The sequence below is a fragment of the Salminus brasiliensis genome, chromosome 11 (genome assembly GCF_030463535.1).
Source record: "Salminus brasiliensis chromosome 11, fSalBra1.hap2, whole genome shotgun sequence".
NCBI classification, from domain to species: domain Eukaryota; kingdom Metazoa; phylum Chordata; class Actinopteri; order Characiformes; family Bryconidae; genus Salminus; species Salminus brasiliensis.
The window spans coordinates 34,042,666-34,061,451 of NC_132888.1; the positions used below are offsets into that span (position 1 = coordinate 34,042,666).

General features: G+C 36.8%; 1 protein-coding gene across 2 annotated transcripts; it reads left to right on the top strand.

The window, feature by feature from the left end:
- Nucleotides 1-541: 541 nt before the first annotated feature.
- Nucleotides 542-18,671, top strand: tmprss4a (transmembrane serine protease 4a). Of its 2 annotated transcripts, none has more exons than XM_072691320.1 (13): nt 542-604; nt 10,784-10,838; nt 10,959-11,102; nt 11,282-11,434; nt 11,958-12,087; nt 12,790-12,903; nt 13,075-13,118; nt 13,432-13,594; nt 14,911-15,077; nt 15,882-15,977; nt 16,109-16,251; nt 16,602-16,751; nt 17,315-18,671. In XM_072691320.1, the coding sequence occupies exons 3-13, from the start codon at nt 10,985-10,987 to the stop codon at nt 17,321-17,323; spliced, it is 1,287 nt and encodes a 428-aa protein (XP_072547421.1). In that variant the 5' UTR covers nt 542-604; nt 10,784-10,838; nt 10,959-10,984; the 3' UTR covers nt 17,324-18,671. The 2 variants fall into 2 exon arrangements, with proteins under 2 accessions (XP_072547421.1, XP_072547420.1); XM_072691319.1 differs by lacking the exon at nt 542-604 and adding an exon at nt 5,070-5,329.
- Nucleotides 18,672-18,786: the final 115 nt, after the last annotated feature.

Sequence of the window (18,786 nt, forward strand, 5' to 3'; positions counted from 1 at the left end):
CAAATTTAATCAGTGACAACACTACTGTATGTCCAAAGATATCCAGACAACGTTGACAACAATGGATACTTTGTGATACACATTGCACATTATCCAGAGTCAGAGTCTGATGATGATTTCGTGAACATGACAGCTGTTCTCTAATTTATGGATATGTTCAATGTGATAATGGCTGGTAATAAAGATTGTGATTAATGTGAAATTGAAAAGTCCAAGTTCAATTCCACATCAGCACTACACACCTACTCACTCACCCCCACACACACACACACACACACACACACACACACACACACACAGTTGAACTTTCCCCCCTGATATATGACATAGACCTATATAGAAAAATATCTGGGGACTATGCTACAATCGGTTTTGTTTCACTGCCACAGGGATAGCAAATGAGATGGAAATGTGAAGCAAATGAGAGAGGGGGAGCATGTTTAAATAGCAGGGATAGGTAAGAGCCAATGTAAACACATTATAACAGAGAACTCACTCACAGAAAGGCTACAGAGCAAAGGTAAAGGATTGGGAGGTTGGAAAAGAGGAAGAGATACAACTGCGACCTCATACTGGTGGAACAGGACATAAATGCTTCAGAATAGTAAGTAATACATCTAAATAAAAATGTATTTGCAATGAAAACATGTACAGTAATCTACCAGTCACTTAAATACATGTATACAAGTATAACTAACCTATGTTTAACATAATGTGCCTATTTTCAAAAGGTGAAAATATTTTTCTCACTGAGAAAAGTTTTTTTTTTACTTTGTCCATTTGCCTTCTGATTTGATTATCTTTGGTCTACATTTTAAAAGATCATTTCAGTCTATTTGTGGCTATAGCAAGCTGGAATTTACAGGCATAATTTATTTTAACAGTTTTGTACATATTTGTAGGATGCCTATAAGAGTGGCTTTTCTGTTTCAGTTCTGATGTCAGTGCATTGTTTACAATAGAGAAGACAATATAGAAGCGACATATGTAAATGTACATTGTACATGTCAGTCAACGTTTGTTGTGCTAATCCTGCTTTGCTACTCTAATAAGAATAGGACTGGGAAAATGCTGTAAATAGCTTTAAAACTCAGTGGCTATAAAACTGTTCCTAGTGACCTTGGAATTTGACACAGCTAGATTGAGCAGTAAATTGTTATACCAAAAACAGTCCTGCAGGCAGAAGCCTCATTTTGCTTGTTTTTTTTTTTTGTTTTTTTTTCCTGCTCTTGCTTAGTACTGGACACATCTAAGAGAATGCTCACTTGCATGCTTCTTTATGTTACATTAACTGTGTACATTAAGGATGCACAATTTTAGAAAGAAAATTGGCCTTTGACAAATGATATAAACCATTTTGTGTTGTGCACCATTTTGAAAATATTGTGTTCAAAGCTGTTCTGTAGTCAACTCTAAATATTTTCTTTTCATTTTCTACAATCATGTTGTGCTTGGCTGTTTTTCTGTTAGTAGGTAACATTAACAATATTTCAATGCTACTGAAGTTTGTTGCTTTCATTGAACTTTATACTGTGACAATAAAATGGTGTTTCGGTGACATCAATGAAAATAAACACATGACTGAAAGTCAGATTGGCTGTCGATTTACATCAGTTTTGGTTTGTTTGTTTACTGTTTTTTTTTTTTTTTTTTTTTTTTTTTACCCGTTGTGCGTTAATTTTATTGTTTCCCCATTGGACGAAAGTGACTTTTGCCAAGGGCTCAGAAATTTCCCACCTGTTTGTACATCATAGCTATAAGGCTTACTGTGCAGCGCTTTAATATGATTTATAAGTAATCTTAATTACAAATCTCAAAATGTCACTGTAAACTATATAAGTAATTGTTTTAACTAACTTTATTAAGTTACTTATTAAAAGTTGGTCTCATTATATAACTTGTGTTGGCAAAATGGGTACAGCTGGTGAGTCTTGTGTTACCACTGTCAGTCTTTTGGCATATAGTTATTATTAGTCTACATATAATGTTTAGTGCCTTAAGCACATTTAACTTAAACGTTTGTTTGTTTAACAAGGCTTAACTAAATTAAACACAAAATATATTGTTGGACCAACTAGATGAATTTAAATCCTTTTTTAGTTGGTCCTAAATGCTAGGGTTGTCAGCAGAACATACACTGTAAATTTCACATAGAACTAGGCAATATGGCAATATTTTATTGTATCGTGATAAATTTTGTTATTGTGATAACAATATGCTTTTCTAAGCATATGGAGGAGACTGTTAGTGTTAATAAACACTGATCATCTGCAGGTTACATTACAAACAGTGTAATTACACTGGTTTAATTAGATGAAGAGCAACAGATCTCTTACTAGATTATTGGGTCACCGAATTGCTTGTAAAACTTAAAACTTAAACCCCAGTGAGCAAGGCAAACTCCACAGTGGCAAGGCAAAGCTCCCTCAAAGCTGGAGAAAGAAACCTTGGGAGTAACCAAGACTCACAAGGGGGACTCATTCTCCTCTGGTCAAAAAGTCCAATCTGTTGTTCACACAAAGGCTGATGTTATGCTTAGGTGTACTGATATAATCATAGTAGTGATGGTAAGAATAATGTAATGTATAAAATGATGATGATAATGATGTAATGAAAAGTAATTAAGTAATGACAAATAAAAATTAAAATGATAGCATCAGTTAGAGCCCATGTAATTAAAAAAATGAGTGTAGTAAGTTGCCTTGAAGGAGATTTTTTAACTGTTTTTTTAGCAACTTGGCTTGGATGTTTCGGTAGACCACGGTCAGATTTGCTTTGCATTTTATATGTTTTCGTACATATAAGAGAATGAATGATCTGAAGAGATTATTAGTTGGCTGTTGGTGGTTTTCTTCAAAACCTAGAAGTTTGACTTGGCCTCAAAAATCTAAAGGCAGTAAGAAAAAACAGCCTGCCACTGGAGTAACTATGCAGCATGGTCGAGGCACGCCATTGGAGTAACTCTGCATTTGTAGCTTGGGTGCATGAATTATAAATGCATTATTGCTTGCTTCAGTCTGCCTACCTTAAGCTGTTAGCCTTTTTAGCTGCTTCAGAGGGATTCATTTATGTTGCTGCACAAGCTATGTTTGGTCTGATGATCTTGGAATCTGCAGTTGTTTAGAAATTGCTCCAATGATGTTCCTGTCTGGTCTAAATTCCCAATGATCCTTCTCAGATCTGCATTAAGCTCCTTGGACATTTTCACTGCGCTCGTGTGTTGGTCAATCTAATTGGTGCAGTTAATGCTCTAGCCAATCATGATCAATAACATGTGGTAAAGGGTCACTGACCATGTCAAATTAAAGGACATTTTAGGACTTTCACCTCTGAATTGATATCCTGGGTGTATGTATATTTTGTGTTTATTTCAAAATGAGTCCATTAACAGTATTGGCAGTGGTACTATTTTTTTAATTTTATTTTATATTTATTAAACCATGGCATTATATTAGTAAATTACTTCCACTTTAGGTAGTATGAAAACATATGCTTGCATCACAAAACATGCCATAAAACATATTGGTGCCTAAACACCCTTATAATGTTGCTGCTGTTCTGAAATGCAAACATACCTGGTGTTTTAGTATTGCTTTTTTGTTCTTGCTCAACTCTGGACAGATTTTAGAGTGACTCAGCCAAAAGGGAGGCTTCCCAATGACATCACCCTTCAATACGTGAGGCAGTGGAAAAGTTCCCTGAGATCGAATGAGGAAGAAAACAAGGAGTCAGGGCTTAAAAAGGGAACTCATTCTTTTTTATAGCAAAGTCAAAATCAGGTCGCTGAACATTACACAAGTACTATACATTCACATTTTGCTTATTAGTTCTTTTCTCATCTGTCCACTTCTGTGAAAGGCATACCTTTTTGTTAACCGGATACAATCTACTCTTTTGAGGTTTCATGTCTCAGTGGAGAGCTAGCATAAGAAAGAATTAGGCCATTGTCTCAGTGGAATCCATTAAGGCTGTTCCTTACTCCCATGAATGAGCAAGCACTAAATGTTAAGCGGTCAGGCTTGTCATGTTTTAGGGATTCAGTAAGTACTCCCCAGTACTATAACAACATGCTTATGTCACTGCCTACACTCTCTTGCCATAACCTTCAGTGTCTATCAGCATTTACAGAATCAATGGCCAGCACTCAAAGGTAAAAAAAACTGCTATAAGTTTCTACTTGAGTTTTACTCCATTTTTTCAGGTACTGAAATTATATGTTACTTCTACCTTTTACTTCTCAATATACTAGTGGGAAAAGTAATCAACACTTATTTTACATTTTAGGCATTAACTTTTAGTTACTTGGCCATTTTTTTGTTTAATTTCATAGAGACTGTTTTCACAGGACTGTAAACAGTTTCTATTTTTATAAGAAACCATTGTTTACAATAAGTTAAACAGAAATAAAACACACCAAATGTTGGTGTGCTTTTTAGGCTTGGAAGTAAAATGAAACACATTTTAATGTTGGAGGTTAAAGCAGGTTTATTGCTTTAAATTAAGACTGAAAGAATCCCAAGAGATTCAAACTTTTAGCTTCCATGATTAATATGGCCAGAGTAAAACAGCTAATGCTAATGCACACTATTCTGTAGTATATTATGCATTATGGATAATTGGGTCACAAATGGATAAGGTGGTTCACAAATGGAAAATTTCATTCTCATCACATAATCTCCAAACTAAGCTCAGGGTGTGATCTACGGGAATGTTAAGATCACTAATGAAAACTAGTAGGAAGCTGAGATCTGTGTGGTAAACAATTTCATAATATGAAAAACAGAAACTCCCAGACTGACAGAACTGGAAAGCTGTCTTCTTATACAGGCCATTTTCTCACTGAGCCAGGAGCATGGGGCCTAGTGTTAGGTAAGATTATAATGGTATCAGGAACAACCAGACATAACCACGCCCAGGATCACAGAGAGAGAGAGAGAGAGAGAGAGAAGGAGGAGGGTATAGGTAAAAAATGCAAATAGGTGTCTTGTTGCCTCAGTGGTGAAGGTTTCATGTTGGGGGCTGGGCCAGTGGAAATAAATCTGAGCAATACACAGGGAATCCAAAGACAGCATCTATGCTTCCGGAAACATGTTCCAAATGCCCTTCTGTATTGTATATCCTTAGTTGTGAAGACAAGGGCAAATAGTAAGAAGGCAGAGTGCAAGCAGAAGCAAAGCAGAAAGAGAGGAAGGAGGGGTGCATTCCTAAAAAAGAAGGAAGCAGAAGGGGTAGTGTCTCGCACCTGAAAGACCTCCACTTCAAACCTGGTCTGCGGTCTTGTTTCTACTGGCAGAGTGCTGCCTCTCGGTGCAGCAACAGAACCATGAGGGTGAGTCTGCATTTCCTATATGTAAAACCAGTTTCCTGTTGAATAGGAAGTACAAAGAGAAAGAAAAGTGCATTAAGGCTAGGTTTACAGGATAAGTGCTGGTTTGACAAAATACTTGTTTCATGTTTGATCGCCTTCATGATCAAGTCATCAAATCAGAAAGCAAACTAAGTAAACAGTCGAATGAAATGTCTATCTAGATCACAAAGGATCGGTCAAAAAAAATCATGCTGACACTTGATATCTCATTCAAGTGACAGACAATGCATGGGGAGAGTGTTACACTAAAGGTCCTGCTTAAGTTGTCGAATGCAGAATGTATTCTCTCCATAATATTACTGTGCAAAATATAGCAAGGGCTTATGTTTTCTGAAAAACAATGATGCTGATAAAATGGATTTTTATACTTTGTTTTTCATGTAATTTTATTGTATTTATTCAAGCATTTTGTTCTATTCAAACATTCACTCCTGTGATCTGAGACTTAAAATCTGATTCCAAATGGACAAAATCTTGTTCTTTTATTAATATAATGCAGTCAACAGAGCCAAGATAGTCTGGTGTGGTTTACCAGGAAATCAATCCTTGAGTGACCTAGTTCAAGTAAAAATAAATGGCTTAAAAAGGCAAGCTCATCTAAGTGTTGAAAACAGATCCGAATGGTACCTCTATTTAAAAGTTATGAACAACATAAATGTCAATCAGATTCAATCAAGTTTGTAATTCTTTCAGTCATGTTTTAATCAAACATCAAAAGACACAGAGAAGCTCATATATTTTGCTCTACACAACTCTAGATTTCATTACTGCATTTCTGAACTTTAAGTAAAAATACTTAAATGGCACAATATTTAATAATATTAAAAATAATTCTACCAATGCATTTGTATGACAAAGCATGTTCCATTTCAAAATGTGTCTCTTTATGTAGTATTTTATATAGTATTTTCCAAAAATGTTACCATACATCACATCACACTACTAGCACTCTTTAGAGAGGTATGTTGACTCTGACAATGATACCATGTATATGTTGAGTTCAGGTTTATTAGGTACACATACCTGATCCCTACACTCACTGCCCTTTTTATCAGTGATATATCCTCAAAATTACTTACTTACTTACTGACAGTAGCACATCTGTTGTTGCACAATTTGTTAGCAAGGTTAGCATTGTCAGCTCAGCAGTGACATCATCATGGTAGTAGCATGTAAGTGGGCACTCCACTGTTTTTATATATTACACTTCACCCAACTCTGCTCAGAAAAGGTACAAAGTATGTGTATCTAATAAACTAGTTATTTAGTGTAAGTAATGCCAGGTGTTATTTTTCAACCAGCCATTACATACCTGGCTGACATGCTACACATTTACTCAGTTAATTTGCTTTCCAGCTTGCATTTTAAACATGATCCCTTTCCTAGATTCCCACGGCCGGTTGTGTTTGTTAGGGCGATATTGTTATTGGGTTTTTCATAAATCTGTTTTCATTTATCTGAAAAAAGTAACAAAAAAATCAACCTGAACCTATTATTGTAGCAAAATATCATTTTCAATAGACGTTGAAGTTATTTTGTCTCTGAAAAACACGTTAGACATGTTCTGACCACTGGTGTTGTTGGGTTATATTGTTCCAGTCTTAAAGCCTTTGTAAACTTTTTTAGTACGTCACTGTCCCTGGATTATAGAACAAACATATACGGACATTAAAATGCACAGTGTTAAGTGTAGTGTAAAGACAAGCCCTCTGCACTCCAGAACGTGTTCTACTACATTCTCTTTCTTAGTGTGTAGTCCTCTCATACTCGTATATGCTTACAGATAAATAAGTAAGGAGTTGTCCTAACAAAGGAGATTTTTAATGTGTTTCTAAAATGTTAAAAGTGGTAAACAAATGAATGCTTTTCCACATGGCATGTAGCTTACCTTTTATAGTAGACCATAGACATAGATAGTCTTGCCAGGTCTAGCACAAAGTCTGAGCTGAAAATAGTCCCAAATATGTGTAAATGTTTGAAGAAACAGGACATGAACATAACATTGTTTTAAATGAATAAAACATAATAAAAATAAATAAATAAAACCATTCATTAGTGGCACTCTCTCCTAATAGGGAGGAACTAGGAAAAAAACAGGCCTTTCATAAACTGGCTCTTGTATTACGTGCAAGCATGCCCCAACTTCAGATTCAGAATGTATAACTTAGCTATCTGTCCTTAAGAAGCCCACTATAGCAGGACCTATATACATACATAAAAAAGTTCAACCTCATTTTCTGCTGCAATTATAAGTAACCAACATTTGAGCAGATGTGCTTTATACTTAAAGCGACAACATAACGCCATGTTAGTTAGAAATCACACGATCTACGAAGCACTGGCAGCCCCAAAGCCCCCTGCAAGTAGCTAGATACCTTTAACTTTACTCTCTGCAGACGGAACATGTTTTGCTACAATGTTGTATTGGCCGCTACTGTGATTTTTAGGTTTCCAAAAACGTATTTCGACCTTATAATCCATTCAGCTCAAACGTTTCAGTTCACCTTAACATGCTTAGCAAGTTCTTTCGTGCTGAGTAATCTCAACACAAATTAGCAGTGTTGCCAATTTAGCGACCTCTCAGCGAACTTCTCTCTAGCGACTTTTTCTGCTGTTATTGGAGACTTTTTTGAGACACTGAGGTGAACACACATGCTTTTCAGTTACTGTCCTCAGCTGCGGGTGCTGCCATGAGCCCCGTCCCACAACACTCACTGTGCTCGGTCTTACAGCCAGAGCAGACCCCCACCGCTCCACGTCCACACTGCAAATAACTGCCCATGCATACAGCTGCCGCTGACCCCGCCCCCTATTTACAGTGGTATGTAGATATAAATGCAGTTTTCAGCGAGACACGAAAATAAACCACTGTATTTAACTTACACAGTCTCAGTCACTCCCTCACCTCAAAACTGAAAAAAAAATGAAATTAAAAAAATAAATAAAAACTGAGTAACTAATAAGTAACGCTGCCAAAGTGTCTCTTTTAACGTCACTTTGCCCGTCTCAAGCCCGGATAAAAGAGGATGGTTGAGCGTAGAGTAGCAGTTTCACCCCGCATAAGATTTATGTAATTTTTGTAAAAATGATTTATGTAAAAAAAAAAATTTTTTTTTTGGGGGGGGGGGGTCAACAGAAGAACTTCATTTGTAGCTCTAACACATTTAGGGTGTTTTTTGCTCACTTTTTTCTCTCCCGCAACGTTATTCCTTTATTCTACAGCTTCAAATACAAGCAAATGAACAATTCTGCAAATTAGGCTATGACGTCATTTAGCGACTTCTATTGACTTTTGGGACAGCCAATAGCTACTTTCCTTACTGAGGACTTTGCAACACTGAAAATTAGGCTACATGTTTTGAATCTTACGACTTAGCGAACGCTGTAAACGAGCAGTCTTGTTAGGGGACTTGTGACACTTATTTTTCAGACGATATATCATCTTAGTTCAATTCACCATACAATAAACTTCAGTTTTTTGGTTGCACTGTACCTTATACAAATGTATATGGGTGAGTACATTTAGAAACTTTAAGCACCACAGAATTAGTGGGTTGGTGTAGCAAAAGATGTAAAAAAAAAAAGAAAAAAAAAAAGCCCAGGGTCCATGTCCACAGGTCGACTAGCCAGGCAATAGTGGTCATTTATAGTGATCAACAGGGTAGATCAGGACTGATGGACTAAGCCACAGATTGTATACCTTCGAAGTGTAGCTGTGTGGTAGGTGTACCAGATTTAAGTGGCTTACATAGAAAATGGCTTAGTTGCAGTAACTCCAGCAATATATCATTGTGTATTACTGAGACAGAACGAGACAAACCAAACACTGAAGCCTGTCCTTGTGTGCCATAGCTGTGGTTTGAATGCCGTTTCAAAACATGTTTTGAAAACTAGTGAGTGGGTGATTTGAGTCAGCGCTGTCTGGAATGAAGGGTTGTTTTACTGTCCTAATGCTAAATTAGTCATTGTTTTGACTGACAGTTCAAGTCATTCATATGCCTAAATATCTATTTACTGAAAGAAAAGAGTTTGTCAAATTTTCTAACAACCCTATTAAAAAGAGATGTTGGCTTGGACCCATGATGTAGTAGCGGTAATGTTGTAAGTTCTACATGTAGTTTTCTGGCTGTGTTTTGTAAGATAATATTTACATTGGCATAGAGCATACTGTATGTGTGTTTTGGACATATAAGCATCAGGTACCACCCTTAACAAACTGCGCTCTACTCAGCTTTGACAGCAGACAGCTGCAGGCATCTGCTGTTAACCGTCTTTGAAAAACATAAAAAAAAAAATAGAAGAGTGAGGAAAGCTTTTATATAACCAAAGAACCAGATTCACAATTCAGTTGTTTGGTCAAGAAATGTCATGTCTTTACCGTCAAAGAAAGAGGACAAAAGGGCAGTGTCAGTCTGTGTCATGATGGGGTAAAGGAATGGAACATAAAAAAAAAATGGATCTTTTATGCTTCAAGGAACGATAACTTGCTCACACCTGTTTGAACATTCACAAAACGACAGTCACCTGCTATTATGGTTCATCCCTTGTGACACATACAATACGCTTTTACAGGTGTGTGGTGAGGTTTCAGGGAAGAAAGTGTTATGTGTACGGAGACGCATCATTATTTGAAACCAATTATGACGGCTGAGTCACTGTTACCAGATGACACAAACCTAGAAATTATAAGAGGTGTGCATGACAGGGAAAAGTGATGTTAATTGACCTACTTAATTTCAGATCAAACCTATTTTAGACTCAGTATAGTTATAGCATACAGTACTACATGAAATATTGTATAAGTCATATGTGACAATCAGCCATAGCATTTAAAAGCTCTTAAGTGAAGTGAATTACATTAATTATCTGGTTACAATGGCACCCGCAAGTGAACAATCAGTTCTTGAAGGTGATTTGGTAAAAGCAGGAAAAATGGGCAAACGTAAGAAATTGCAACACTTTGACAAGGGCTAGATTGTGAAGTGTGACGACTGATTCAGGCCATCTCCAAAATGGCAGGTCATGTGGGGTGTTCCTAGCATGCCGTGGTTACTACCTACTTGGGTCATAGGAGCCCAAAGCTCAGTGACGTGTGTGAGGAGCGAAGGCTCTCCTGTCTTGTCTGATCCGACAGTAGATCTGCTTTAATGGCGGCTCTGTCTTGGGAAGTCTTTGCTTTGACAGGTTAAAGCTGTTTTGGCCACACAAGGGGGATTTGCATAATCGTTAGTCTGGTGGACTTAGTGTGTTATCTGATCAAATGTAGTATACTGAGTTTAAATGACTCATTTGATCAACGATGGGCCTTATTCACCAACCATTCATAAAAAGAGCTTTACTTAACTCAACCTACGTAACTCAACTCTTTTTGGGTTAATTATGTGAATAATTATTTGCTGTTGTTTTCACACACAGACTAATACCCAGGTTGCTGAAGAGAGCCATACACCTTTAAACCCAAAACCTCGAGGTAAAGTGTGACTCTCGTATTTGTCTCAATAGTCTATGATATGATCCTATCTTTCTATTTTGGAAAAGCTGTGTGCATGACTTGATGCCCCCCCCCCCCTCCCCCTCCATTATCTTTCAGTTGTGGCCAGGCCTGGCAGGCACAGAATGCCCATGTCTGCCGCACAGCCACTGAGGGATAAACGGGCATCACAGAAAAAGGTCATCATCACTGTTCTGTGTGTTGTGGTCATTCTGGCTATTTTGGCTGTGGTTGTGTACTTCAGTGAGTATCCTTCACATTTAGCCACACCTAATGATCAGAATAAACATTTAATCTAACCTAACATCTTTCAGTAGAGGGTACAAACGTTGACACATTAATGTGATAAAAAAGCAAGTTTTTTAAATGAATATTTTCTTTGCTCTTTTCTTCCCTCCATTCTTGTCCTTCCCAACATTCAGTCCAACAGCTTATTCAAAGCAAGTATTTCTTTTGCTCCAAGTCACTGAAGTTCATTCCACTGGAACAAGCCTGTGATGGTAAACAAGATTGTACAGAAGCAGAAGACGAGTCTACTTGTGTGTCTCGCTTTGTAGCCAACTCTACCTTTCCTGGTAAGATGTGTGTTGCAATATACTGTACATACACACTCACACCACATATGCAAAGACACACACAAACATAGTCATCCTAAGGAAAACCTGTTGGTCTAGTTGCAAATGTTTGACGTTCTGTATGCTATAACACAGTGATGTTAAAATAAGTACAATAAGGTCAAATTAAATCAACTGGTGTTGTCACAAAGCTTTACAGAATCAGTAATCAGTAAAAAGTCTGTGACTGCTGTAATGAAGACGGTAAACAGAACAGAACTACAGATGTCACACAAACTCCTGATGCCTTTTTATCTTAGACTATTTTGTCTGTTTAGACTATTTAAGCTTGTTTCCCCTGATGCTGCCCATTTCACCTCTGTATTTGAAGAGATGAGTAAAAAGGACAGCAAGAACGAACACCCCGAGCGATAGACAGCCACCTTGGTGCCCAGAGAGCAATTCTCAAGGGCACCTCCGCCGTGGATGCAGGTCCTGGGGATTGAACCAGCAACCTTCCGACATTTTTTCTTTGTCTTCACAGTACGACTCGTCTCCAATCTCTCAGTGCTTCAGATATACAGTGCCAGTGAAAAGAAGTGGGGAAGTGTGTGTGCAGAGGGCTGGACCAAGCAACATACTCAGGCAGCATGTCAGCAGCTAGGATACACAGTGTAAGTATGAAAAACTCTAAAAAGGCCCATATCATTGGAAATCATTTCAACCTAAATTTAAACTCTAAATATATTAATGAATATATTCTCCATGACAGTGTATCTACAGATAATATACAGTGTAGCTAAAATGAGAGGAACAAGTGCTCATATAAGATTATAAACAAAGAAAAAAAAAACAGAATGATGATAATAATACATAAAAATTAAACCAAATGATTATTTTAAAAGTTACAGCTACAGACTGAGGAAGTATTTGGGAATAAGCTGTAAATGCAGCTCACAGCTGTGCAATTAACTAAAAATATATTTTTCCAAGTCATGAAAAGTTTATGATTGAAATGTGTAACTTATTTAGTACAGTCAAATCATAGCCAACTTAGCTGTCATATATGGTGGCATATGGCCAGTGAGGACCTTATAGGTAAAAAGAAGAAAATGTTCAGCCTGTTTCTGAGATGGAGAGAACCACCCCACTCATCAGTAATCAGTAATACAACTGAGGGTTGAGTGATGGACAGTGTGAGGCCAGCTGAAAAATCTGTAAAATACCACAATCAAGGAGTAATAGAATGTATCAATCGGTTTAATTTTGTGTGTCATGTTAGCACTGTTAAATTGTTTAATTTGAAGCCATGCAGTTGAAAAAGTATCAATACTGATTGATCATTTATCATTTTTCTCTCTCTCTCTTCACTCTAGCAATCCATCTTACGGTACCATTGTACTGAATGATCTGCCATCTGATTTAAAGATGTTTTTCTTTGCTGTTGGACCAGGCAGTGTGCAGGCAATGGAAACTAGTTTCTCAGACAGGTAAGTAATGATGCTTGTTTGGACATGATTGGATGTGTGTAGAAGATTCAGCATCACAGTGGCTCAGTGTGGAACTAATTTTGAGTATGAGCACCCCAAATTTAGGCAACATAGATATGTTAAATAAATAAGTATATAACTCACATTCTGCTTTCTCTCTCTTCTCTTCAGGAAGACATGCAGTTTGGGTTCAGTAGTTACCTTGTCCTGTTCAGGTAAGCAGCTGATTTGCTTTTTAGTTTAAACATAAATACAGAACATGCACTACTTTTCACATATTTGGGCACCCCTAGCTTAAAAAAAAGGTTTGTCCAAAATGTGGGCATTAAGATTATAATAAAAAGTTAGGAGTCATGTCTGGATCTGCAAGATTCTGATAAAACCATTCCTTTCAGTCAATTTAAAGTCTTGAAAGGTCTGACCAATACTGGCAGCAAAACCGAAATGTTAAAGAAACAATACAGGTTATATTGCTGTTTTCTAAAAATCTGTGGGATATTTTGAGGTATTAATTTCTTCTGTTTGTAGACTGTGGTCCAAAGGCCCCCGAGAGCCGCATTGTAGGAGGGCAAAGTGCACTCATTGAGAACTGGCCGTGGCAGGTGAGCCTTCAGCAGAATGGGCAGCACACATGTGGAGGCTCCCTGGTGTCTCCAAACTGGGTCATCACAGCAGCCCACTGCTTTGCCAGGTAAACACATGTGCTTATATATGTATATGCAATATGTTTAGTATCGCTAACAATGTTGTTTCACAAAACATGAAAAAACTGAAGGCCTACTGAAGGAACCAGCCCTGTATTTCAGGGGCCTGTGTTTTCTTGGGGCTTGTATCCTCTTTTTGCAATTTTAGAAACAGCCCAATAATCCCATGACCTGCCTCCTTTTTTTTTTTTTTTTTTGACTATTCTTCCAAGTAACTTTATGGTCCCATGGCCTCAAAGTTTAGCTTCATGTTGCTTCAGTTAGGTTGCCTCATGAAAGATAAGACTAATATCCATGGTTTTGGTTATAGGTATATTCATTAAATATTAGCCAAAATAAGGGTGGGCATGCAGCTTTCAAATTGATTTATTTAAAAGACAATCTGGCTAAGAATGAGAATATCTCTCTTTATCTTTCTCAAATACATTTTCAAAATGATATTAGAAAAAGGGCATTATTATGATTATTAGATTAGGATATAATAAGATATAAAATTATTTTGCACAACTGAGCTGTAGGACAGTTTTATGTGGTGGTATGGTGACTTTTATCAATATTTTATAAGTAGTTTTGATCAGAATAGGATGGGCCCCCCTTGTAGGTTTGTTCCTCTAGCTCTGAGGGAGTTTTTCCTTTCCACTGTAGCCTTTGGCTTGTTTATTGGGGGTCTAAAGTTTTTCATGTCCTGTTAATCTCTTGTCCTCTTACTAATTCTGTAAAGCTGCTTTGTGACCATGTCAGTTGTAAAAAGCGTTATATAAATACATTTGATTTGAATCGTGCACATTACTGGCACCTTGTGGTTATGATAGGAAGTACAGCTAATAATTATTTCCATGCTAATTCTGTGTTGTGAAATTGACATTCCATTTGATTCTTCACACCAGTAGTGTGACACAAAACAGCAGCTCATTACAAAGAATTGCATACAATTCAGATACATGGCTTAGCAATGTATATGCAGGACAGTAAATATACAGGACAATAAATAGACTGCACTACCTAATCAGGACAAGAAGAAAATAAGTTGATGTGTCAAGTATATGGATTGGTGCCACAGCAGCATATGAGTGGAAAGAGAACCATGAGAACGTATGTTCCTAGAATAAATGATACACCACCCATTTTTTTTGGAGCATTTAGCCTTTTGTAACGTAATCAAAAATCAACAAAATGCAAATGCCATCAAAGATTAGATGTGTTTCTGTATATTGTCTTTAACACTGATAATAATTTGTCTTATTGTCACTTATGACAAAGTGACATAATTATAGAAATGAAATATCTGTTTTCTCTTCCGCAGCAGTAAGAGTGAGGTGAGCAGATGGCGGGTGGTGGCAGGTAGAACATACATGACCACTCTGGGAGGTTCTAGTGTGGACAAGATTGTTGTGAATGGAAACTACAACCCAGCACGTAACGACTATGACATGGCCATGATGAAACTTAGCAGCCCACTTACTATTGGAGGTAGGCTAGTGTAACAGGACTTTCTATGGTAAACTATATCTGAAAAAGAGGTTTATAACTTCTAAATGATACACATTACTGACACCTGGTGGTTAAAACAGGAGGAGCTGTTATTCATCTTTTGTGTCCTAGTCAGAGCTGAGACGTGCATGTAGTTTGGGTTACCTTTAAAGCAGAAATACTCAGTCCAGGTCCTGGAGATCTGCCAACTTGGAAAGTTTAATTCCAGAACACTCGGTTAGGTCAGCCCTGTCTTAGAGGCTACTTCTAAAATAGTTATAGTAGTTTTCATTTATGAGTTTTTCTTTTTGGTCAAACAGTCAAGTTCTAGAACACCTGTCTTTGGTTAGGCCATAAAATAATTTAAGAGCTCTTTAAGGGCTCTCTTCCCAGACTCTCTGCCAGACTAACTGATGAACAATAAATGAATAAAAACAAATCTTACTGGTTCATACCATCATATGTTGTCTGTGTTTGGTCTTTCCAATTCTATTAGGACCTAGTCTACTTTTAAAGGGAGACAAAATACATGATGGAAAATAAAGTCTATTTTTATGATACCTTTTAGAACTAAAAAGATACAAAACATTTCTAACCTTACTTCCTTGGCACAAGGTTCTGTAACAATGTATAAAATACAAAAAAATTTGTATTAGGCATAGGATGTAGAAAATATTTACTTACTGTTATGTATAAAATCCTAAGAAGGCTCATTTTATTGTATAATATGTTTTGGCATTATAGTGGCTTTACTGACTTTTGCACATATAAAACCTCTCTCATAATTCTGTTAATTCTCACTAGGCTCTGTGAAACCAGTATGTCTGCCACCTTTTAACCTGGGCCTAACAGAAGGAGCTTCTCTGGTAGTGACTGGGTGGGGCCATCTGCAAGAAAATGGTATCACAGTAACTTTGTATTACAACTTTACATACATGACTCCTGTTTGTTTGTTTTTTTTGCAGTTTTCTCCAGATTATTCTACTGTGGCTATTTTAAACTTGATTTTGTCTTTATTTTGTCTTGTACAGGCAAATTGTCGTCCAATTTGCAGAAAGCCACTATACCTCTAATAGACCAAGCCGAGTGTTCTAGCCCTGTAGTGTATGGTGGCAGTATCACTTCCAGGATGCTTTGTGCCGGGTACCTGGAAGGCAAAGTGGACGCATGCCAGGTTTACAGTTTAATTCAGTTTTTGTGTGCAAAATAAATTGCAAGCTTTTCTACTACTTCCAATATAAGGAATTTAAATGCTCACACGATGAACTAACAGCATATGGAACATGCAGTATGATTTACCTTTAGGATGTTACTGTAAGTGCAGTATTAGAATAATGTTGTGCACTCTATATTTTTGCCTGCTCTAAAACACTTAATGAACTCTCTTAAGTTACCAACGCCTTTCTGAGCTTAATCAGATGTCTAAGATCAGAGAAAATGCATGTACAATGTAGGGACTAAAAATGGAAAAAATCACTGGCCTGAATAGAAGCAATATGTTTTTGTTTTTCTTCATTCTTTTAGGGGGACAGTGGTGGCCCTTTGGTCTATTCTGGCAGGCAGTGGATGCTGGTTGGGGTAGTGAGCTGGGGCGTGGGCTGTGCCAGACAGGACCGGCCTGGTGTTTATTGTAATGTGGAACAAATGCTGAACTGGGTGTACACAGTCATGGAGGTAAGTTTACATTCATGAATATTTATTTTTGTGTCCAAGCAACTAAATAATATACTAAATAATATAAATATTCAAACAGTAAACTAATATATATAGTAAGCAAGGATTTATATTGGAATATATGAATCCTGCAGTAAACTATATATGTTATCCTTTTGAATTCTGCAATATTGTAAAGTGTGGACATGCTTATCTCATTTAGACATTGAAGAGATCAGCATGTTCACAGGTTCAAGTCGCAATCCATTCAAGCTGAGAAAAACATACCACAAACAACTATGAGAGATATTGAGATGGTCCAGTTTAATAGAATATTTTCTTTTTCAGTCATAGTGCTAAGAATTTATATTTAATAAAAAATATATATTTTTTATTAAGTATATTAATAAGTATATAATTTTATAGAAACCTATGCTCCTATAAGGACACATGGTAGATTTGTTATATGTAGTATGTGATCATGTTAAAGGTATGAAATATGTGATACCAGGTTGAACACTATTATGCAGTGTGCTCTAATCTTAAAACTGACCAGATTATTCCTCATTCCTTCTTTTCATCAGAAATCTTAAGACAAAGTGCATCCTTCAAGAGGCCGTTGGGAGGATAAACTCATCAGTGCAGTGCAATATTCACAATCACTTAACATCATTGCAACACAATCTGTGCAATATGTTGCCCTTGGTACCCAACAAGACATAGGGTACATAGGGTAGGGACTCAAAGTTATAGGGGGAATTGTATGTATATAACTGAAGAATATGTTTTGGTGAATCGGTGCATTTCATTTTGTATCTACTCAGGGATCAGTTGCCATGATCTATTGCCTCAAAGGTCTTGTAGATGCCTATATTTTATAAATGACAAATGAATTTGGTGCCATTTTATTTTGTATAGCAAGATCAAACTGGGTTACTCCTGAGCCACAGCACTGCTGGAACTTTCTTCCTTGTTAAACGCATTTGATTTAACTCCTCAGCAAATTGGGAAGGTTTTTAATGGCTTTCAGAATGTTTGAGACAAACTTGTGGGAAAACCATCATCTCTGCACAGCTGTGACCCAGACGGAAACCAGTTTGACAATGGTCCTCTGAAGTGACTTTTCATCAGTTCTTTTGCACATTCATTGCACCAAAGACATCATGAACCTTTGTGGATATATTTATCAGATAAAGATTTTAATGAAAAACCAGGAGAGTGTTGAAAAACATTTCTTCATTTATTGATATTTGAAATGGTCAAATATCTCTGGCAGTGTATTGTAGTCTTCACACTCAGGTTTACTGAGTTTTTTGTATTTGCACTTTTGTGAAGTACTTGGTAATGTGCAGTAGTCACTGAATTGAGGATGTTTACATCTTGAATCAGCATGCAATTTTGGTGATAAAATGTCTCCTGATCATGTAAAAAGCTAAGTGCCAAGCTAAGATCACATCACTGATCAGAAATCTTTAGACCTTTAGGTGGATCTTCAATATCGTATAGCTCATCTCTTAATACTGAGGATGCAGATTAGTAAAAAGTAAGTCCAAATTATTTGCCCAAATCTGCCTAAATTATTTCAAGGTATAAACAAGGTTGCTCTTGGGTGTTGGTATTGGAATTATGAAAAATACTTCAAATGTTTGAATGTTTTGATGGGTTTTGAAGATACTTTTGCACAGGTAATGTTACTATTTTTTGTCTTCTAATTTAATGCAATGTTTACTTACTGTTGTAATGTAACCTGTGCATGTGTTAGCTTCCCAGTTAAGACTAAAGCAAAGCTGTTCACATTTTGCTTTGATTCTCCTGAAAAGTTTTTCACAAGCATTATGCTCCAAACTCTTATTTGTGAACTGTACATAATGTAAAACGGAGACTTGTGACTTAAGTTATTGATGTAAATACTGTAAACATTAAATCATCCAATTTGTGGGAGCAGTGCTGTTTCTTGAGTGATGCATCAACTAGTGAGACCGCAAAGAAGACAACAAAGATAATATTACTTTTATGCAAACATTTATTTCTTATAATACTTTTTTGTATATTCTTT